At 41.9% G+C, this 23,754-nt stretch overlaps 1 protein-coding gene and 1 long non-coding RNA gene across 14 annotated transcripts in view; one reads left to right on the forward strand and one right to left on the reverse strand.

Moving 5' to 3' along the window:
* The first annotated feature begins 272 nt into the window (after positions 1 to 272).
* LOC106034913 (uncharacterized) lies at positions 273 to 1,770 on the forward strand. Its single transcript, XR_001206415.3, has 3 exons — positions 273 to 574; positions 733 to 816; positions 1,324 to 1,770. It is a non-coding gene; the product is annotated as an uncharacterized lncRNA (long non-coding RNA).
* Positions 1,771 to 11,944: 10,174 nt separating this feature from the next.
* The window catches only part of PTPRM (protein tyrosine phosphatase receptor type M), a 490,453-nt gene continuing 478,643 nt past the window's right edge, over positions 11,945 to 23,754 (reverse strand). For all 13 annotated transcript variants that reach the window (XM_066992787.1, XM_066992783.1, XM_066992789.1 and 10 more), the window contains 4 exons: positions 21,709 to 21,834; positions 19,697 to 19,860; positions 17,219 to 17,354; positions 11,945 to 12,841 (listed from right to left, as the gene is read on the reverse strand). In XM_066992787.1, coding sequence (XP_066848888.1) covers positions 12,788 to 12,841; positions 17,219 to 17,354; positions 19,697 to 19,860; positions 21,709 to 21,834 — 480 coding nt within the window. In that variant the 3' untranslated portion in view covers positions 11,945 to 12,787. The remainder of the gene's footprint in view (positions 12,842 to 17,218; positions 17,355 to 19,696; positions 19,861 to 21,708; positions 21,835 to 23,754) is intronic.

The following is a 23,754-nucleotide window of genomic DNA, read 5'->3' on the forward strand; positions in this document are numbered from 1 at the left end:
CTGAGTTAGAAATGTGAGCAGGACTTGGTAGGAAGACGAGTTGCCCTTCAGCCTCAGCCTCGCTCAGTGACAGCACCCACCAAAACCAAAGCAAACACGGGGAGCAGGGGAAGGAAGAGCACCCGACTGAAGTGTTGGGTGGTGTGCCTGGAAGGAGCAGTGTGGCAGGCCTTGTGCAGAGGACGAGAGGAGAGCTCCTGACTGGCTGACCACCCACTCGACCCATCTTATCCTCTAACTGGGCCCCCTCCGGGCGGTGGGTTATGGTTTTCTTTCAGCGCTTTCTTCATCCGACAGTGGTGCTCTGCCTGTAAGGCTGATGAGCCAGCAGAGACCTGCAGAGATGGGAACCAAAGGGAAGGAAAATGCAACGCAACTCTCGCAGCACCCAAAGAGGGTATTTTAAGGAGTATGCAGGGATGTTTCATACCATGTCACAGGAAGGTCCTGCTTGCAGAGTGCTGATGAAACCCAACTTCAAATGCAGCAATGCAGCTTTTACTGTACTCATTTTTGCTCTTATTTCTCTGTCTCTTCAATAATGAACGGCATCCTCTTCCCACCCACTTCTCAGGTAAGCTGCGTCTTTTAAAAAGAGCACTTGTTGTGAATCAGCACTCAGGTGTCCCACATCCTCAGCTGGCCCAGGCAGGGTGGCAGTGCCTGACCTGCTCCCAGCCAGGGGAAGCCACCATGCCACGAGCGGTCGCTTTGCTTTGCTCTTTCCTGCAGTCACTGCTGCTGAATTAAAGATATCTCGTGGCTGCGCCCATGCCCTCTGCACTACCTGCTTCTCCCAAGCAATTACTAAATAGGGTAGGTATTTTTTTCTTTCTTTGTGTCCTACAGCTGGAGAAAAGAGGTGAAATAACCAAACTGAAGGACCAGATTGGGTCTGTAGCACGGCCCTGAGCCCTTGATGCCTCACATGAGCTGTCAATGCCAGTGTCTTCTAGCTTCTTATAAGCACTTATTTCCCTCCCCCCTCCCAATATTAACACTTAATCTGGAGTGTGGTTGGCTACAGCCACTTGTAGACCTGAAAAGTGCCTTTTATTTCCTCATAAGTGGTGTAGCAATTTCTGTTCTGAAGGTCCTGGACCTCTCGTGACTCATTTTTTTCAGGTGTTTTTAGATTTTTGAGCAAGTATAGAAGCAACCAGGAGTGGCAGTAAAACCTTGCTGCACAGAGAGACTAATTTTCTTCTGTTACAGAGATTAATGTTATTCTTTATGAATACAAAAGAAATCTCTTGGCTGATGAACTTTGCTGTGACACTGGGAGGGAATGGCTCCAGACGGTTATTTTCTGTCTTTCTCCAGAATCGCTTCACTCAGCAGCTATTTGTAGGATACTGAATAAGCCAAGGAGCCGTGCCAGTTCCTGCTGAGAATCAGCCATCAGCTCTTGTGCTGGGGGAAAATGCTGTAGGAGCTGAGCCCTTCCAAGGGAAAGCTGGCTAGCTGAAGACCTGCCAGCCGCTGCCAAAGCCAACAAGGCGAGCAGCCCTCGTGGGCAGCCGTGAGCCTGTGGGGTCGGCGGTGAGCTCCGCTGGTGGCACAGCATGCTGGGTGCGAACATGGGGTTCGGCAGGAGCCAGGGGTCTGTCCTGATTAGCACCTCGCTGAAAAGCACGTTTCCATCTAGTTTACCTTGCCCGGTTTGCAAATAAGCCAGCAGTGTCGCACCTGCTAAGCAGCTAGAATTATGCATCATCATAAATTAAACTTTTTAATTTGCCAACATTTCTGGCTTATGTCATTTATCATTCACAGCCATCCTTCAGAGCAGCAGAAGTGTTTCCTGCGCTGCTGTGTACGAGAGGGGAAACTTCTCCCTTTGCCCTGCTGCACAGGACAAGGGTGCGGGTGCTGGCGGGCCGAGTGCCGGCACCAGGAGTCTCTCATCAGACTCATCAGTGAGGTCGGTAAGCCCAGGACATGACGCTGTGCTTTGCACCACAAAACCACTGCAGCTGCTTCAGGCTGAGCAAATGGCGATGTCCTCCCTTTGGGTCAATGCAACACCAAGTGAAGCCCACTGCAGCCTTCGGGCAGGGGGGACGCACTGAGGAGCGAGCTGCCTCGCTGCTGTCAGATGCTCAGAGAAGTCCTTACAAACAGGAGCACGATGCTCACATCAGTGGTGCTGTTCCAGCTGAGCAGGCTGGCATCAGCTACAAACACTGTGCAATACAGTGAGGTAAAGTGTCCTTATGAAGCTGGGTGGTTTTGACCTCCCTCTTGCCTCGACTCAAGGCTCAAAGCTACTTAAACCCGGGAGATGGGGAATCAGAGAAGTGGCTATTTCTGTAAATGCATTTCACTGATGAAGGCCAGGCTTTGAAGATTGATATCTCTCTAAAACTCTTTAATACTGTGAATATCTGTCGGAAAAAATATTGATGACTCCGGGTTTTATGTACAAGAGCAAGGCTGTGTTGGTGCTTCCCAGAAACAAAGTCAGAAATGTGAGCTTGTCTCAGGTCTGGTAATTCTGGACCACAAGGAGGTGCTTGCAATGCTTTTTCCCGTGAAAAATTTCAAAGTTTTTTTCCCCCACTGCCTTTCCTTTAAAATCAAACTCTGAACACTGCTCATGGTTTCAAGAATGGTGGAGGTGGTGGTGGGGTTCTCCTTCCAAACAAGAAATAAAACTTGTTTGTGGACTAGAATAGATGGGGTAGGGGTGCGTGCAGTGGAAACTATAGTTGTATATAGAAAAAATAATATATAATGATATATTTTCCATATATAGAAAAAAAAATTCCTGTGAAATTAATATTAGAAGTCACAACATTTTTTTTAAACAAATCTATGAAGAATTGTCTGGGCAGCAAGTAATACAAATGAGTTAAACTAGTCGTATGCACTTGCCCTTTTCCATAAGCAAAAAAATCTATGTCAAAATAGATGTAGATATATGTGGATGTGCTTAGGGTCAGTGAGCTGCATTTAAAGAACCCCAAAATGGCAGCACTACACAGTCTGATGCCAGCAAGAGGATGAGGGCAATTTATGGTGCCTTGCAGAGAGAGAGTTTAATTTGGATGCTACCCCTTCTTTCCACAAAGCATCTGCATAGCTGCTGGCGAAATACATCGGGAAGGAGCCAAGAAGAACAGCAGCGAGTGGCACGAACCCCACAAAGGGAAAACAAAGTCCTCATGCTGTGTGCAGTGCAGCGCAGCATTTCCTGCCCACTCCCTGCTTTACGAGGAGCTGCCAGCACTCCTGGGGGCAGCGGCAGAAGATGGTTTTCTATGTCCCGGCCTTGCTGCCGGGACCCTGCCCCCGGGTATCACCAGGAGCCCTCGGGGGACCTGCAGCTCCCCGTGGTCCCCTTGTTGCCCACTGTTGTGACAGGAGATGTGCCAGTGCCGTGGGCCTGTGCCTCGTGTGCTGCATCTCGGGCCTGCAGGGCCTGCCCTGCGACCCGCAGCCAGATCTGTCTGCAACAGCATCCTGAATAGGCTATGTCCTAACAGTCCGAGCACTAACTTCAGCAAGATGGGAGGTATTTGCAGTGTCTTGCCTTTGTTTTTTCTGACCAGCTTCCTCCAAGTGGGATCCGGGGCCAGGGAGAGAGCAAAGGGGCTGTGAAGATTCAGAGCTCTTCACCACACCCTGCACTACATCGCATCCATGTTCCTGAGGCACCAAACTGCACTTCTGGTCTCAAGCAATCAGGGCAGTCCAGGTTTTGCCTCGTTGCAGTCTATTCTGAGGGAAGGCAATCTCTTAATCAAATTAAATATGCACATTGCCCATTTGTTTTTCGAAAAACGGATCTTCTGTACTATATCCCTGCTGTTAGAGATATAAAAACTCTTTGTTTAAAGTAACTCCGCATCATTGCTCTTTACATCTCCTAAATTAAAGAAAGCCATAGTGTGGGGACCAAGTTTGGAGAAGATATACCTAGTCTTGGTCATATTTATTTGCTATAGCACCGGACACGGGAAGGTCAAGGTCTGCAAATGTATTCATGCCTTGGATATGCTTGGTTATACCACCGAGCCCTTGCACTTGTCCTCTGAATCTCCAGCGATGTCCATTTTGTCCATTGGCTCCTGTCAACAGCTTCTGTTGCCACCACCCCAGAGCAGAAGCAGGTAAAAGCATGATACGTTCACCTGCAGAGTGGTCCTTGTATGGAAGAGTTTGGAGACAGAAATCTTGATTTCAGCTCTGCGCCGAACTGTGTGGGCCCGTTAGGGCAGGTTCTGGCAGCCAGGGCCCATCCCACCACCCCAGCCGGAACCCAGCGGCTGGCCAAGGGGCTTCCCCGAGGGTCCTGCGTGGCACCCCAGGAGGCGGCATGGGGTGGGTGGCAGCAGTCAGTGATGTGGATGCACCCCGCGGTTGCAGAGCATGGTGTGCTTTGGCTTACCTCTGGCTCTGGAGGAGCAGTGCAAGTAATTCCAGGTCCGGTGGTGGAACAAGCCCGTGCCAGTAGGTCGGTCCCGTTAAAAGTCTTCCGGAATCCGACTGCAATACCTCATCACCATGCAAAATGTATTTAGAGCTTTGCACCTGTGAGTTGTAGTAAGAAATATGCTAACATATACAGCAATAAGGGGTGATTTGTGATGTTAATGACTTTCCCATCTATACATTTACTGACAAAATATATTGCATAATTTATGAAATTGCTTTAGCACTCACAGCACAAATGATGCCTCCTGATTGGCTAAATTCAGTGCCATATGTTGTATATAAAATGTATTTATACTCAACCAAGATATAAATTGTAAGGAAGCCTTGAGTACAATGATAAAATTATAAACACATTTTCCGCCTGTTGAACACAGAATTTATATCTGTAATCTTATCTTGGTTGTGTTACAACAGTCAACTTGGCTTCTACATTTGCCCCTAAAGGCTTTCTTCAAATATTCCCTCACTAGAAGTATTTTTTGAAGCTCTACAACCAGACAATTAAATGAGTACAAAGAGCACAATAATTACTTAACACAGCCAGTATCATGTCATGTGTGCTAATGTCTTTCTTCCTTTTAGTTTATTTGATCTAGCGATATGCTACACTGATAGACTGGCTTCCAATTCTATATTCGACTCAGTTGCTGGCAGCTTTAAGAGAGCATTTTTGTTAGATAAAAAATACATAAGTGTGCCAAAGTTTGAAAATTGCAAAGAGTTAAAGTTATCCAGGGATTTTCCAATCTCATCAGCTGAGCACAGCATTTCAAATTTGAACTCTATATAATTGTATATATATATATAGTCACAATTATTCCATTTCCTAATTGTTTAAATCATATCATCATAAACAGAAATGCTTTAAATCTATTCACTGAGCCTTGATTCATCCTTTCTGAGAGAAGTTAGGTGTAAAATACAGGCTCAGGGTAGGCAGATTCTTGCAGGCTCCTTGGGCAGAGCCTTGGCACGTGCGTTTCATTTGAAATACAGCTTTCTGACAGTCCTGGTACACATCAGCCAGGTTGGCTGAGTCTTTTTTTTTTTTTTCTTTTTTCTTTTTCCAGAGAGAAACGAAGATCCATTTAATGGCTGCCAACTTCGTTATCTGATTGATGGCCTTGCTGGCCTGGCTGAGCGCTGCTCTGAAGGTTAGGTTTCCTGAAAGCAGAAGCAACCCCTTCCCATGACCACTCTGACACGAGCAGAACGAGCAATTTATCTGCCTGGCTGCTGAATGTATTAATATTTGAAGTTAATTTGTCTGCCTGAATAATCTGGTGCCAAATCATGTAGCCATTTATCAGTTGTAATGGGAAGATGCTGCTCTTGTCTGGACGCCTTTAGAGGTAACCAGCATAACCTCAGCACATTGACACAGCTGATTGTGGAAAATTACATCGCAATATTGTTCTGACTGCTTGGTTACAAAAAGTATTCAGTAGCTTTATGTGCAAGGTTGGACTAAATTATGTCTGGGTAGCTGAGATGAAGTGTAACAAATAAATATACAGTTGTCGCAGCAGCACCAGTTGGAAGAGGGCATCTAATTCTTCACAAGCATTGCAACTAAACATAAACCTCATGCAGCAAGCATGAATGTTGAAAGAGGGTATTCACAGAGGAGATTTTGGGAGGGGAGGGAACGTTGTGTCTAAGGGTAGGGAAGGTAAACGCCACCCGAGCCAGCCAAACCCCGTCCATCTCCAGCAGCCGATGCGCTGCCCTGCTGACAAGTGCGGTGGGACAGTGGGCGGAAGAGCGGTGCTGTCAACGTGAACGGGGGCGCTAGCTGGAGAAGAAACATTTGGCAAAGCTGTCGGTTGAAACAGACGCGAGATGACCACAAACTGGTCCTTGAAGTGTACTCAGAGATTCAGAATGTGGGTCAGAGCAATTTGGCAAGAGAGGACGTTGGCAAGGGTGAGGAAGGAAGGAATACAAACAGAAGGGGGGGGGAGCACAGTGTGACCAGCAAGCTCTGTCATCTGGTAGGAAGGCAGCGCAGTGTAACATACCAGAAGCTTTTACTCAAATCAATTACAACAGCACTCACTCGCTGCCCCTTTTGGCTGTCAGACAGTGGTATAGCTCCATGTGAGGCAGCCTGGAGAAGGCAGAAGGCAAATTGGTCATTCATTTACTGTTACTGAAAGAGCTAGGGATTTGGGCATGTGCTATCCTCTTGCCAGATCACGACAGAGGTTGTTACAGGAGAGTTAGCAGTACCAGGATGTGAAGAATAGCTTGTTTGGGGAATGGCTTGTACCTCGCTCATATTTCACCAGGAGAAGGCCAATGTATACACAAATTGAAAATAATGAAGCAAAAGAGTTGCAATCCTTTGGCAGATGTTTTTAGTGGTGCTGTCCCTGAGGATTTGCTCAAGAACTGATTGCTTTCAGATGGAGACTGTAACCATTCCCAAACACAAGGCTGCAATCCACCAACGTAGCCGCATCTGTGCCGTTCCCCTCCCCTTCCTCCAGTATCACCGGGCCGTATGAAGTAACGTCCAAGCTACACTGTGGTTTATGTAGCGCATAATGCTGATGAAATTCCTGTATACATGGCCAACAAAGGTCATTCTCCTTATGCCTGGGTTTGCGAGAATTTCACAGGCATTCGCACTGACCTGCACGGAATAAAGAGCACAAAGACCTGCGGATAATGAAGCCTTCAAGGACCGGCATCAAATTTAATCCCGCTTCGCATGTGGCAAGGCAGTAACTATATTTCACTCCCAAGACTTCTCATCCCCAGAAGGCTTTATGTTATAGGCTGATTGTTATATGCCATATAAATCAGAATTTCAAGGGGGCACAACAGCAGGCTGGTTCTCTGTGAGTTCAAGTGAACCTCTAAAAGTTACAAGCACAGAGAGTAACTCGAGGTTGGATACGTCCCAGTGTCCCTTCGGAGGCTGTAATTACTAACCCCATGTGTAATGCGAGGATTAAATACGTGATCCAGCATGGTGCTCTGTCTTCTGAGTTATCTGAAGTTAATAGTTTCTGGGGAAGCAGCTCGTCAGGGTCAAATGCCACCTCCTTGTACAACATCTACACTCGTTCAGGTCTGGGAGATCACAGGCAGGGCTCTTATGCATCTGTACCATTCATTCATGGCAGAGCAGAAATACAAGCAGAGCTTTTGTTGTAGTAACTGCTGGTTATAGATAACACTTGAAAGCTGCTGAATACTGTGTGGATAGAGAGAAGGCCAAGTATCATCCCCAAATTTTCTGCCACACTCAATTCAATTCTTTCTCATTTTAAGTGAATGGGTCAGCCTGCCTCCAGGCCTGGTTATAAATGAATGCCTTGCTGATGCTCTCAGTCTAGACTCTTGACGTTGGTGTTTATTTAGGTTTATTTTAATGACATGCTTAGATCATGTGCTTAATTTTATGCAAGGAAGCAACCCTATTCATTTTAAGACAAGCAAGGCCATATTTGGAACTGTTTAGGCATATTGTTGACTGATGGCTGTGGAGCTTAGTCCTACAAACACCCCTGTGCCATCCATGGTGGGGTGACCCTGTCCAGCAGCTAAGCCTCACACAGCAGTTTGCCATATCAGCCATACCTAAAACCTTGGTGTGTTACTAGTACTGTTTTGGTCACAAATCCAAAACACAGCAGCCTATGCCCAGCTATGAAGAAAATTAACTTGATACCAGCCAGACCCGGTACGCCATCAGGACATGACATGTACAAGGATGGATGAGCTCAAATGCAAAATGTATGTGACTATCAGATTGATTTTTGTGCACAAGTGGGATTAGACAAGGGGATATTAATGTAAGCGTTTGTACGACCGGGAGTTTTGACTGCATGTACTCTGGCCTGGCAGTAGTATTAATGTGGCCTCTGAGCATAACTTCACCAAAAAAAAAAATGCCCCCAAACAAACAACAGTAACAACAACAACGAAAACAATTACCGGAAATATCAGGACTGTAGAGATACAATTAAAAGCCTTCTAGCTGCTACTGAAAATACAACAGTAGGAGATTTTCAGGAGTAAAAATGTTATTGCTTGGAAAGCCTGTCAGTGAACATGAGATATTCATCTCCCCTGACACCCTCCCTTAGACAAGCTACAGCAAGCAGCTCTCACTCTTCATTGTCAAAGCATACCTCTTCTGTGCTTTTGTGCATCGAGTACTATCAACAATCTTAAAAAAAAATAAAAAATCACGTCAGGCTCTGTCCAACCTCTTCCAGCCTTGCGTCTCCTTTCTACCTGTCTAAATGCCTATTACCCAGAGAGATCATCACGTCCCTTGGTGACAAGACCGGGAGGGATGTGGGCTGGAGGCTCACGGTGGAGGTTATACATGATCCTGGGGTGAGAGGTGGGACCATGACACCAGAGGGCAATGCATCTTCCAGGAGGGCCATTGTGGTGCCACCCTCTTCTGCAAGATACAGACTTGAAAGCAGTGCAGGGCATTGCAGCACCTCTCCTGCTCTGCCCGGCCTGGGAGATGCAACAGCCTTGCCCTGAGGGCAGGTGAGGAGCTGGAGAGGTGCCCTGGAGGTGAGGACGTGAAAGGTGAGCAGAGGTCTGCTTGCAGCTTGTGGCTACGTCTCCTGCAGACAGCGTGGGGGTGACCGAGGCAGTGCAAATTCACACATGAGCATGGGATTTCACCATATAACCCTAACCTAGATAAAGTCTAGGCTATGAAAAACGAACAAGCAAACAACAGAAAATGAGCTCCAACAAAAACCGTGTTATTTTTCACATGGTCTGTCAGGTTTTAAATTCTTGTCACTGGTGCTCTGCCCCAAACAGGGCAACAGTCATTGGCTTCCTTTAGTCATCCTTCAATTGGGGGGGGTGGAAACATAAGACAACCACAACCACCCAACTGTACCCCATAATTCAATGTCAGCAGCTGACACTGGTGAGTTTTAGAGTGGCTAATGCCAAGTGACTTTAGGTTGCTACTAGTACGGCCTCTCCAGGCCCCATGAAAGGATGGAATAGCTTCGTCTGGAAGTCTCCATTTATCCTCACTGCCACACATCAAAGAGGAAAAATCTGTTTGTCACTTGCTATGTGCTATCAAAGCAACAGTGTTGACTCAGGGTGGACATATACAGTAAACGGTTAGACCTGGGGGGGTGTCCACAGACAGTGAAACGAGAAATGATCATTTCAGATATATTAAAGATGAGTCCCAACCAGCTGAAGGAGAAATCCAGAATGAAGGTGGTATTGATGCTGCACAGTGCCGTCAGAAAAGACCAAGCCATTGTGGCACAGACACCTTTTGAGTCTCAGTGTGTACAGCTAGGTGGGAAGTTTTTTATTTCAGCATGAACTGTATTTTCCATTACTTATTTTTAAGTCTTACTATACATAGTTCTTAAGCTTTGTGTTAGTGCTCCGTGAAGCTACCCGGCCAGTGATAGACTCATTTTGCTGATAAAGAAGCCCAGGAAGGATTGCTGGGAGCATTGCTGTTAAAAAGACAGAGAATGTGATAACCTCTCTCACCATCATCAGCTCTGCTGCTCTTTTGGAAGAGCTTAGCAAAAATCATCCACCTCAAGCCCTGGAGAGATGATGAATTGGGCAATACATATGGCTAACCATTTAAAGAGACTCTTTATTCATTTATGTATCACTTATATAGCGGGGATTGAAGAAAACATCCTTCCTCCATTCCTCCCAAACTAGGACTGATGTCTCTGTAAGTTCTGCAGCTGCACTGGGCTTGTGATATTACAAAGTTCTCCTAAAAAGTGGTTTATGAACACCTAAAATGGCTGTCACTGCAGCTTTCTTTCTGTTGCCTCCTTTGCAATAGCACCCTCCAGGTAACCTTCATAAGCTCCATACTGCGTTTTGAATACCTGCCCTTCACGTTTGTCTCTTCTTTCTGCTCTGTTCTGATTCTTTACTTTTTCTCTGTCCCCAGCTCCTGAAGTCCTTATGTGTCTTTTTTTTTTTTTTTTTTTTTTTTTGTTTCCCTTCTTGCTAAAATATCTTACCTAAGCCTGGATTTTTTATCATTTGTATTGATTGGTAGCTGTAGTATGAGTGAGGACACAAAGCAGCTTACTGTGTTTTCTTGAGCTGGCTCCAATTTTAAGGCATTGCAGTTCACAGAATGCCTTTTGGGACAACATTACAGACTCTGCAACATGGGTTTGACTATGCCTATGTCAGAAGAAGAACAACAAAAAATTAGTCATATCAACAGTAACGAAACAAGCAACATTGCAGAACTCTCTCCTCCTCGTCTCTTTTCACCCCTCTTCCCCCAAGACCTACCCGTGCAAAGCATGTCTTGAGGAGTCCTGTATCTTAAATAATGTCTGGCATTCTCTGTCCTTGGGAGAGATTGCCATAATTCTTGCTGCATTTCAATAAATCATCTTCTCACTTGGGATCATGTTGCCTATGTCACCTTCTGTCCTAGCGCTCCTTCAGTGTGCTTAACTGTCTTACAAGCCTTGAAACCATCAGGAAACACTGGACATTTCAATGAATATATGGTGGACATCAAATTTTTCACAATTATTATGAAGAAACATATTCGGCTAGCTTACCTGGTCTGTCAAGAAGGTTGTGAGGAATATATTAGAGTTTTGGTTTTGTTTACCTAACACTGAAGTTTCCACACAAATCAGAGCATATTCTGCAACGGGCTGAAGAGCTACAGGGCTTACCCGAGGACCATTATTCTTCTCAGGGCTGGGGTTGTTTTTCCCAAGGTCCTCAATACCTCTGTGCAATTCATAGCAATGGCCTGTAGCTGTCAGCTACATTTTAAAAGCAATTTTCTTTTAAAAAAGAGGCTTTCCAGCTGCAGAGGAAGCCAATCCTCGTGTCTTCAGATCTGAATTTTGCAGTGGTTTTGAACTGGCACTTGACAAGCTGTGAGTCATTCTATCCAGGCTGGATCTCTTAGATTTACAGGCTCTCAAAACATTTTGACTGATACATTTATATAGATGCTGCCCCCATCCCAGATGGCATCTTAAAATGATCTTTTTAAGAGCTGAAATTACTGCGGTCTGCAACTTCCTTGCATTGGGTTTCCATATAGCTCTGGAAAGCTTCAGCAATCTCTCCTTGATGCTGCTGGGTGGGAAAGATCTGCAATCCGAAGGCCAGTACAGCAAGCCATTGCTGCTTCAGTCCCCTTTCTTGCTGCTCCACTGCTGCACTTCCCGCACTGTGTCCATGAACACGAAGCATGAACATGCTGCGACCAGGCTGAGTACTGCAAGCCCAACATCGTCTCTTCTTCACTGAGGAGAACAACTTTCAGGTTCTCCACTTGTGCATGTGCAGCTTTACACATACAATTCACCTCTTCTTTTTATTTATTGGCATGGCACATCTTGCCATTGGCTGGATCAACATTAGATCACACAATGAGCATGCTTTGGAGGTAGATCAGTATTTAGAGGAATTAATTTGAAAAGAGGTTTACTGGAAGGCACTCAGATGGCAAGTGCTATTAAATTAAACGAGATTTTATCATGTATGTAATCATTTATTGAGCTGAGAATCCATACAAGGTAAACAAATGTTTACATTATCATACAGTAAGCATTTCCAGGGCTTAATAAAAATGATTGTCACTCACTGTGCTTCACAAAAAAATTCATTTTAATGAATAAATAATTTGATGAAATCGAAAAATATTTACAATATAAACAAATGAAAAAGCTTTGGATATATTAATCTGAGCATCCTGTATTTTGCATTTTCTAACGTTTTTTCTATCAAGATTCTCTCTCTGAAATGGTACAAAGTGGATAGAAATTACAAGTCAACAAAGTTAACATGATTTGGTACGTCTTTCCATTAGTTCAGATAAGCTACATATGATTCATTTATTATGCACGTGTTAGAATACAAATATAAGTAAAATCATATATTATCAAAATGCCAGACAGCATTCTCCACAGAACAGAAATGTACACTGGGCCGTGACAATAACTGAGAATCACAGGCAACGAAATATAACAGAAAAGTACAAATTCCTTCATAAGAATATAATTGTGCTCTCTTATTTACCAGAGGACTATGCTGCTTCACCACATCGATGGCTACGTATGAATACAGTGTTCAACAACTGCCATGTGGTTTGGTGTACGCTCATATGGGTGTCAAGCAGCGGCATTAATAGTGGAAAATGGGCAGTGCAAGCAGTTTTATAAACATCTCTTTGGGCTCTTAATAAGAGCCAATTATACAAAGCAGTAGAAGCGTAACATTGAGAAGTCTTCATCTCATTTACACAGATATCATGAAACGACTTGCTTTGTTTGTGGTGGCGAAAGGAGGAACGGTGTCTGTGCTGTTTATGCCATCAGCCAGAATTCAAGTATTCCAAAGCCACTTCATAGCAGAATTTGTATTGATCCTGAAAAATCAAAAGAAAACCACAAAGTCAGTTATTGAAGGAACTTAATTAAGGGGATCAATATTTCTCTTCTGTTAAAATTAGTTACTACCAGCTATGGTCAATGGGAACCGGTTTGCAAATCCAATTTATATTCAGATAAGAAAATCTTTAAATTAACCAGACAATAGACACTACACACACGGTAACTTACAGTACTGCTCATATTAGATGTGTAGTTAGCTGCTCTAATACACTTGTATGAGAAAAATTGACTACACATAAGCAGATTGACTTGCAACCCTTCAGTCATCTGTCAAAATGCTCACATAGCACTTTACCGGAATTGGAGTTATTGAAGTTCCTCCCTGGAAATGTTTATCTTAAAACAGACTCAGTGTCTAGTGCTTTCCAGATCATAACTCTTATTTTGATGTTCATACTCTTGCTACATGTCAGCACGAAGGCTGTTTACTGTTCCTCCTCTAGGTGCAGCTCAAACCTGCACTGAAATACTGTGCTCTCTCTGTGCAGTAGGGCAGGGAGACCGGGCCAGAGCTAAATTAATTGGATTCATTCCAATTAATTTTTGAGCAATTAATGGTGATGCACATGCTAGGCCCTTAACAGCTCTTCTGTTGGCCAGTCTGTGTTTCCAGGTACCAGTCCTGTGCTTCAAGCGCAGAACTGCTGTTTTTTATTTGCAAAGGCTTGGAAACTGGGCCAGTCCCAGGGAAATTCTCTTTCCTCGGCATTCAAGCTCCATCTGCATCCTTCTGAGATGAAGAGCCGTGACTTCATGCCCTTCACATCTTAAGCAGAACGCAGAGGCCAATGTTTCTGACTGACCCTTGTCCACCGTGCAGCTTCAAGGGTTGCGGTACCTGGGGACTTAACAACTTTGTGTGCACAGACACAGCCCTCTTTTATTTTCATTCTTACTACTTGCATTAGCAATGCTACAAGCATTTAAATGAAACAAAAATGCTGGAAGAAATAGTAGGTGTGGGTTGCCTGAATGAAAGTGCTCTGGATTCTAACAATTCAATTTGGAAATATCCCCCCCTCTCCCCCCCCCCCCAAGTTTTATGACTCTTTCTGCCACTGAAGTGCCTCTTTCTCTTATAAAATTTAATCAATTAATGATAGTTGAGCATGCAATATTACACAGTAACAACCACAACTTAACGAGTGGACAGCACTCAGTCTTCACCTTCTGAGCATCCCAAGTAGGTAGATTACAATTACACCCTACATATATTCTCCTTTTCCTTGATGAAGACATTATAAAGGAGTAAGTGTGTTGGCCTGTACTTGAGATTTTGGGTCACATTTTAGTTGAAAAGAGAGTCTACCTTAAAATGCAAGAGACCAAACAATATTACAGCAATCAAAAAGCCAGAAACAAGCACAGACTATTTATGAGTTCTTTTGTTAGAGCTGTCACTTTAGAAGAAAACAAATCCTAGGTGCTTATATTGCCTAAGTTATGAATGAGATGTATGTTAGGCTTTAAGATCCTGAGGGTTCCATAAACTGCTTGTGTCTTTTTCAGGATGAGAAAAGATAGAAAAGAAGAAAGGAAAGAAATAAGTATTATGTAAATTATTCCTTTTCTGCTTTTCTTGTGTATGTTTCTAAATAAATGGCAATTATTCTATAACTACATAACAGAGATCAAAACAAGAGATCAGCCACTCATCCATTTTTCCTTGCTCATTTTATGCTGATTTACTGATCCAGCAGAAGAACTGTCATTTTTAGTAAACCCAATACCTGCACTAAAGAGCAGACATTTTATTATTTCCCACTGTGTTCACTCATGTGTGTCCTTTGTACATTTTTATTATTCACTTGATGGTGAATATGAAAAGTTTCTTTATGTTAGCTAGCTTTAAAGAGGAATATTTATATTTTTTCTAGGACATCATTGGTAGGTCCAAAACCATGTACTACAAAATGCTTTGGACATGCTGTAATGGACATTTTGTAATACCATGTGTTACTTTTGTATGATGGCTGAAGAATTTCATAGATTTTCCATACTGAATGGATGTGGCATTCACATTTTTACACTTGCAGGAAAACCAATGGTTTCAATGAAAGTAAGAGATGAATCTCTAAATATGGATGGCCAAGATTGCCCTTCATCTGGTCAGAAAGTGTATAATAGGTTTTCATAAAGCAGTCTTGAAACTATTCTTGTCAAATACCATTATAACTCTGAGCATTTCATCTCTTATCACAGCATTTTACAAAGGTAAATGAATATTCTTGTTCTCTTTTTTTTTTTTTTTCAGATGTGGAAACTGAGGCAAAGCAACATTTATATAATAAAGGTCGAAAAGGATAAAGTCAGTAACAGGATCAGGAAAAGAACTGAAGTGTCCTAGTTCCCTTTTTACCATGAAACAATCTGTGTGAAAATTTCTTTGAACCCTTGCTAATTCAAGTACTTGTTCCTACAAATAGTAAGTCTGAAGAGATGTTGTTCTGACTCTGCCTTGTCAGTGGATTAAGTGATAATGGGAAAAATCCTGATTGTCCCGACTCAGTTCCTCTACTGGTAAAACAAGGAAAATGATACTGCTCTTCTTCCTAAGAGCTTTGAAATCTCCTAGTAAAAAAGCCTTACAAGGCCTCTCAATACCATCCAGATATTCTCAGTACCACCCCCAATTTATTAAAGGTTATTTTTATATTCTAAAATAATATATCTAGCTTTTGATTAAAAAAAAAAATCATTGCTGAAGAATGGAGACAGCTGCCTGACAAATCTATATGTGGAGAACTGTCAAAAATGGGAATTTATAGACAGCATTTTCTTCAACTGTACATCTTCACACTAGTAATTTTCTTTTTATTTCTATAAAATAAATGTATAAGAGATCAGTGAGTTCTGTGGACTTAAGCTCTGGGAGAACTGAGAACAGCAGGCCTGCCAAGTCTCTATCCAAAACTCTGCTATCTGAATGAAGAAGTAGGACATTTTTCTTAATATTTAGGAAATAAAAATGTATGGTTCTCAGCATGGTGATTCTCCTCCTGAGAATACAAAGCAGAGGAAAAGGAGCCAAATAAACTTCTCCCTCCCACCATTATGAAAGCTTGATAGTTTCTCACTGATACAAGATTCACAGTTTCACATTCCTTGCTTATTTATGGTCCTGTGGTGCTTGTTGTAAATTCCTTCCTCACTTTGCACAGCTGGCAGCATCTGGCTTTTTGCCCTAAGCCTAGCTAGAAAAACGCCTGAGGGAAGGGCTGACTTCACAGGTAGCCTAGATGAGAGCACTGCGAAGGAGGATGAGGTAGTAGCCATTCTTCCATGGGACACATGAGGTACAGTGAGATGTGGGGAAGAGGATGGTCCTACCCATCTACACATGAGCCTGGAAGTCTCGCACTTCCCAAGACAAATTCCTTTTGCCCTGTATTGCACACCCAGATCTCAGCAACCCATCTGAGAGGGAGGGATCTCTCCTAAAATTCCAAGAGGTTGGACCAGCTTTGTGAGATGCTACCTGCATCCTTCCTAGGCACTCTGTAGAAGAGATGTCGAAATATAACAGTCTTGATGACCCAAACTTGTTTAATCAAAGCTTGCAACATTAGTTCAGATGAGTTTAGCATCCCCGAAGCCGCCCAGATGTTGCTTCCTCCTGCCTATGACGCTAACTCGAATACAACTGCCTCTCAAGCAGCCATGTCTATACGAAGATGTCGCAAAACGGTGTCTTTATGGTCCAGGCATCAGCATATGGTGTTACGCTTCAGCCGTCTCCAAGTACAGAACTACACACTGGAGCGTAAGAACCTGCTGCTTTAAGCTGTTCTGCAGCTCTTGTGGCGTAGCAGCTGGCACTTTAGCAATTCTCCATTTTTAAAAAAAGCCCATAAAATACTCTCTAAGAAAATAATTGCACATGGCCTCTTGTTTCTGAACTTCTTTAATCTTTCTATGAGATAGAGCAACCATAATTAAATGCAATATTCTGGATGTCAAACTGAAATTCATGGCTTTGATAAATATTAGGCGATTAAGCTATTTATAAAATATATAATTTGAAAATCTGGCATTTCATTTTACATAACTATTATTCCTACCCCTTGCAAGGGCTGCTCTCCACTTGGCTCAGCCTGCTAGAAAAGAAAATTAATAAGGATGTTCGGCTGAAAGTTTAAAACTCTTAAAAAATTCTAATGAACAGAGACAAAGTCTCCTTGGGAAGAAAGTAGTGTAAAAATACTCTTACAAGTGAAGTGACTTCATTATCCCCTTTGAAAATGACTTGCTTGCTTTGTGAACAACTCCCACTGCAAATCTTGGAAATCTTACTGAGTCTTCTGAGAAAAAGGAACATTTTCTATTTAGTGGTGCAGTTAAAAAGCTCCTACCAGAAGGTCCACCATGTTAGGCTTATTATTCCTCAGTGTCTTCACAGCATGGAATACGTCAACAGCCCTCTGATGTTGAAGCATTTCACAAACAATACTGATTGCACAAAATGTCCCACTGCGGCCACCTCCGTTCCTAAAATAAAAGTGATAAAATGGCTCAGTTACAACTGACTTCATATTACAAGTTCTTACAACACCAGGAATGGCTACAGAAGGTATGAGTTCCACCAGGGAGAAGCCACTGAACATTAACGCCCCTAAAGGCTGAACTCTAAGCAGAGCACTGTTTTTAATTGGAATTAATGGGCTGAATGATCTCCAACCTATCATTCAGAATCCAGGAGGCTGAAAGCCTGAAGGTAATTGAATGGACGAATTTTGTGCCATTCTCTTTACTGAACTTCTGAAGCAGCACAAAAAGACTGCTAAAATAAGGACAAGGTACTTTTAGATTCAATTCAACACCCCTTTGCACTGTTAATGCACAAGGTTGTAATGAGTATCGGGCTAGAAATATTATAGGGAAAGTGGATCTTTCAAGTTCTTTTATTTCCAACCCTAGTGCCTTCTTCCTGGACCCAAAGGTGTTTCAGAGGAAGAGCAAAAGCGGTGTCCAATTTGTCTATGAGCCATTCCGGTGGCTGTGCTTTCAGCATGGCACAAGGCGGTGCTGCGATGTCCCGGTGGCTGATGCGCTCACCCCGCAGCAGCAGGCAGAGGGACTGGCTGCATGGGAATGACTGCTTCTGAAAGTGATTGTGTTCCTTCTCCACCCACAGTATCAGAGGATAAGAACCCAAAGTGACTTGCTAACAAAGAAGCCAGGCACAAATGTTCATATGCATGATCAAATACAGCATTTAATAATACTTTATCCCCAGTTATATTTAATCTTTGAGATAATCTCTTTCTTTCTGGAAACCCTATTATTTCTACAGCTATTCTAATCAGAATCTTTAGGCTGCACTTCACCGAAAATAATAAACCTTAATAATTACCAGAGTGCAGCCTGGTTAGGTAGCAGGTCTTTCAAACCAGCTTCGCAAATGGCTGATTTTCAAAGGAAGCTACAACGTCGCACATCTGTCACATCCAGGCAGTATGAAAAGAATGCTCTCTGCTGCCAAAACATTGCCTGATATTGTGGGACTCTTTGAGAATTTTAATTAAAATAAAGTCATTTAAAAGGATTATATTAGAGCTTTTTCTTTCTTTACTGCCTGGAAGTGACGCATGTGTGATGTTGTACAACTATTTAATATCATCAGCCACCTCAGAGATAACAGTAATTTGCACTTCAAAAGGGTCTTTTCAGCTAAAGATCTCAAAACATTAATTAATCACACTGCACAATGCTCCTTTGATGAAAGTATTATTATCCCCATTCTACAGATGGGGAAACTAAAGAGCAATGACTTGTTCAAGGTCAGCGATAGTGGGAATTACTAATACACTTTCCTCCATACTTGTAACATTGTCTAAGTGCAAACCAAAACTCAGGAAGTTATTGTCTACTCTTGGGTTCTAACTTTTGAAAGCACGATAGCATGTGCTTTGCCCATTAACGTGTCCCTTCTCCATCATGGCAGCATCTTTTAAGTAGATTTTCCTTACTGAAAGGGTTGTGAGGCATTGAAACAGGCTGCCCAGGGAAGTAGTTGAGACACCCTCCCAAGAGGTTTTCAAAACATGCATAGCTATGGTGGTTGAGGACATGGTTTAATGGTGCACTTGGCAGTGCTAGGTTAGTGGTTGGATTTGATGATCTTAGAGGTTTTTTCCAACCCAAAGGATTCTATGATTCGAGGGGAGAGGAATATAACTTCAAGCACTGAAGACTCAGTCTGAAAAGATTATATACTGCTGAGAGCAAACAGCATTTACATGTAGTAAGCCATATCACAAGGCAGGATGGTGGATGAGAACCTGTACCAGTGGAGCACACAGGTCCCAGGAGGACAAAAATATATACCATTATTAGAGAAAGGTAAGGCAATTAAAGGATCATCATAACTGGTCTATCACAACACTTTTACTTCTGTGACTTATTTCTGGAAGAGGAATCACTCCCTCCTATACTTCTTATTTCTTCCACCAAGGAACTGTAGCTGGCATACAGTCCTCACCAGTAGAAATAAAATTATATTGTTCTGAAGGTACAGTTTTGATTTACCTGGAATAAATACACACCTTTTCATTTGCAAAAGTCACTGGACATCTTTATATAAAATAGGGTTAACTTGTACCCCTCCTCTTTTCACAGGGGTCTACCAAGGGACAGAGAGGGGAACTCATGAATCTACATTAAAAACTGTACAATTCCTTGTGTCTTCAAAACTTCTAAATGAGCAGCTGTATTATTTATTCAGTTCCTGATGGATACCTCTTCACCTTTTCACACCTCCTTTAAAACCTAGCACAAATGCTATGATAATAGCATTCCCTCACCTCCTCTCATCTGTTCCCAGTACTTACAAACAATGTACAACTGTGCGTCCTTCTCCCCCGTTGTACTCCTCCTGCCACTTCTCCACCTGACGGATGAGCTTCAAGAACGAGCGCTTGGAAACTGGCGTGTCTCTGTACATGGGCCATCCCAGGAACTGGAACTGCTGCACCATCCGATAGCCATCTTGGGGCTGCAGGGATTCAGGGAACGAGAAGGAACAAGAAGGAACAGCATTACTTATGGTCTATTCAAATGGTGTGTAATTTAGGTGTTTGCATCAGTGAGGAAAGTTGTTCAGCAGATCACCGCTGACAAACTACTAATGCAATTTCAACTGCCCTTGAGGAGTTATGACTTTTAATTTCCAACTGAGCTATTAGAACAAGAGGTTTTAAACAGAGGGCTATACAAATAGCCTAGAAGAGAGCAACAGTACAGCTGCAGGATCAAACAAATAATTAATTAATATCATAGCAGGAAAGAGAGTGCTGCAATACAATTATATGACCTCCTTTTTTTCATATGCTTCAGCATTTTGAAGAATGTTTGCGTGCTTCTGTCTTTTTTTTACAAGAAAGGTCAAAACCTCTCAAGATTATTTTGAAGTAGGAAATATTTTAAAAACCAAATGAAACCCTCAGATTTTTTCCTGCTTATAAAAACCTAACTACATTTTACTTTATTGTGTGCTACTGAAATAGTCAGAACCCCTCTGGTGAGATGTTACTGAACAGTTGCTTTATGGTGATTTAAAATAAAAAAGGAGCATAGAACAAGTGTTAGTGGCAGAAAATTACAGTCCTTTGAAAAGGGCATAATAAACACACACATGAAAACTGTTTTTGTAGCCTAGGATTTGCTACTTTCACTTCTGTGCAACGTGAGTGCATTTTAGTGCCACTTTTAAAATGAGCAGTGCACAGAAATTTTGACATTACAGTTTTTCCTCTAGAGTAAGAGGTAATAGAGAGAATGTAATATTAACACAGTAAAGGAATAAACCAAAGTGGATGCAGCATTAGATGTATTCTTCAATGGCTTTTGTCTGTTTTATGTCAAAATTTGGACTCTACTGGTTTCCTGGCCAGTTTCTTTCAGCTGAGTGCCCCTTCTCCCCAGATGGCATCAGCCAGCCCCAGCGCCTGCTAAAGCTCCCATTAACACTGTTGGAGTCTCTGGCTTTATGTTGCCACATTTACTGGCAATGCAAGGCCTTCACAATACAAAAGACGTATCTTGAAGCTTATACAAAAGACGTATCTTGAAGCTTACAGTCTGCTCCCCTGTTTGGACATTAATACCACAGGGAGTGTTTCTGGGGGCCTTTCTCTCACTGTCTTGACAGCTACCGGATTGCAGGGCAGTTCCTGATGTTTCTGAGTAGAGTGCTGCTTTCTCCTGGCTATGGTTCTTCAGTGACTAATATCAGACCATTGCAAAAGCTCTCTCCAACTGGATGGGAAGAGATATCTGGTCTGTGGCTGAATCTTTTTTCCCCACTCAGCTTAAAGAGATGAGTCTTCTGTCAACTTTATAGTAGCATAAAAGCTGGATATGAGAACTTACTTGTCCCTGTGAAGTGCTTACATCTATTATAAAATGTGATTAGTGGAATAAGATGTTCACTAAAAGCCTGGGACTGGTGTTGAAAAACATGCCTGGTACTGATGTATGGCCTTTGCATGACACAGGATGCAAATATGCAAGATGACTTATTTAAAATTTTTAAAACAGCACTGATTGCATTGCTTCTTGGCTACCACATAATCTGAATACTGCATTTATTCCATTTGCATTTAACGCACTTGAGATATTCATTAAAATATTTTGTAATTACACACACAAGGCCTTCTTCTCAATGATAACGGTGTGACCCATTATCCCATCAATGCTCTCAAATAAGTAGGCTGAAAAATGAGAATGGTTTTAAGCGAGTTTAACTTTTTTTTTCTTTTTTTCTTTTTTTTTTTTGTGACTTGAGTACAGCCAACTCAACTACTGATGCACAATTGACTTGCAAGTAAAGTAACATCCTTACTCTGGCTGCATTATAAATTCGGAATATTCGGCTGATGATGTCTTCTTCTAAATCAGCTGATACAAACTCCACCTGAATAGGACCGTGTCGGTGTACTCCATTTTCTGGCCAGTACTGAGGACACAACTACAGAAGACCACAAACACAAAAAAACAGAGATAATTACTTTTAATTTAATGATGCCTCAAATATACTTTTCTAGATATTTTTTTGTGCTACATTAATTGCAGAAATTCTTACACATTATCTTTATAAAATACACAGTGCACCATCCTCCACTAGTTTCAAGCACTCTAATTTTACATGTGCAGAACAAGTTTAAACAAATGTCTTTTCACTTAACTGACCATGCAATTGCTTGCTGTTCTACTTGCCATTCTCTGGTATTTGGAGTAGCACATTTCTGACACTCAACATCAATTCTTCAATACTGCATGACAGGACAGGGAAATGCTGTCAAATATTACCGTATCTTGGAGACAGCGTAAAGCCTAACACCAAAGGCCTCCAACTATCTCCCAAAGTTGATAATAAGTCAAACTACATAGGAATGTGGGTTTTATATTATAAAGGCTACATCGGTTCTCAAAATTCAGGATATAAATTTCACACCTATTTCATCAGTGACTGAGGATATTGGCATTTATATATATAATATCAGCTTTGCTTTGAATTTTCAGCAACTGCTTAATTTCATCTTACAAACGCCACCTGAAAATAGTAATTATGCTTTCCTTAGTGCTCAGGAAACATTACTTCTAGTTATCTAAAGATCACAAATTAACATTAGCATTATCTTGCACAGTTTTATTGTCTAATAAAACTACGATGCCTCCATCCTGGAACCAATTATCCTCTCTCTTAATAATTTAAAGATTAAAACAACACTTTGCTTGGAATTACTTGAAGCTAGACTCTGTTTTCCAATTTTTTCCATAAAAACCCTGATGATTTATTTCCAGGGATATCTAGAGCAGTTCAAGCATATAGCTTTTGCAAGCATTCTCCAAAATTAAGTATGAACTCATGAAATTTTGTTTGCTTGCAGAAGCATTGATCTCGTATTTTGAACTTTATTTCATTCGGTAAAACAGCTGTGGTCTTCATTCTGCTGCATTGCTGTTGGTGATCCAGAGCTGAGCTGACAAATCATATCTCCTCCAGATGTTGTTTTGCATTTCTTATAACACTTATTCCTCAACAAAGCCGTTTGGAAATGACTACATTTTAGGAAAACATAATCATTTACTACATCAATTAAAAAGAGAACAGAATCTGATTTGCAGGAGTTCACTTTAACACGTTAAAAACAGAATTTTCTAGTAGGAAAATCTATTTTCATTTATTTTAAAACCCCCACTTGATTCAGTCTGCTGAGCAAATTACTTTCCAAATATTGCCTAAACCTTCCACAATTTTTTATTATGAAATACACTAGTGTACAGGATAGCAGAATACAATACTGACATGCATACAGCTAATGCAAATGCCAGTGCTCACATCATTTAACATATGCACAATTTCGTACGCATCTTTCAGATACATAGGAATACTGTTCAAACAGATCTTTGAAAAATGCTTAAATGATAATAAGCAGAGCTGTTTGCCAGTGATGTTTTAGAAAGCCAAGATTTTCAAGTTCTAAAGAAATCCAAAAGCATTTAGGTCTGAGCATTTTGCATGCATGTGATGCTAGCGACTCTCTTTAAGTCAGAGTCACTGTGAAGGGTTGAATTTCATTTCCCAATAGAGCATAACAATCCACATAAATTGTAATATCTAAACAGAAATGTAAACACTTCATATATACATAAATAATAATGATAACAGTAATTATTAATAAATCTGAATGTGTGTTTTTAATAAACTCTGCCCTCTTTCCACTTCTGTTTGCTCTGAGGGTTTTGAGATTTATTCCTAATGAAAAGATTGTTACTCACATTAGAAGGAAAAGGTTTAACATACTGCAGAGGCAGGTGTATTAACTGCATATCCCAATAGCTTTTAAAAGCCTGTGAGGCTAAAAAATGCTTGAAATTGCCGTGC

This window comes from Anser cygnoides, chromosome 2 (assembly GCF_040182565.1).
Source record: "Anser cygnoides isolate HZ-2024a breed goose chromosome 2, Taihu_goose_T2T_genome, whole genome shotgun sequence".
Taxonomy (NCBI): Eukaryota; Metazoa; Chordata; class Aves; order Anseriformes; family Anatidae; genus Anser; species Anser cygnoides.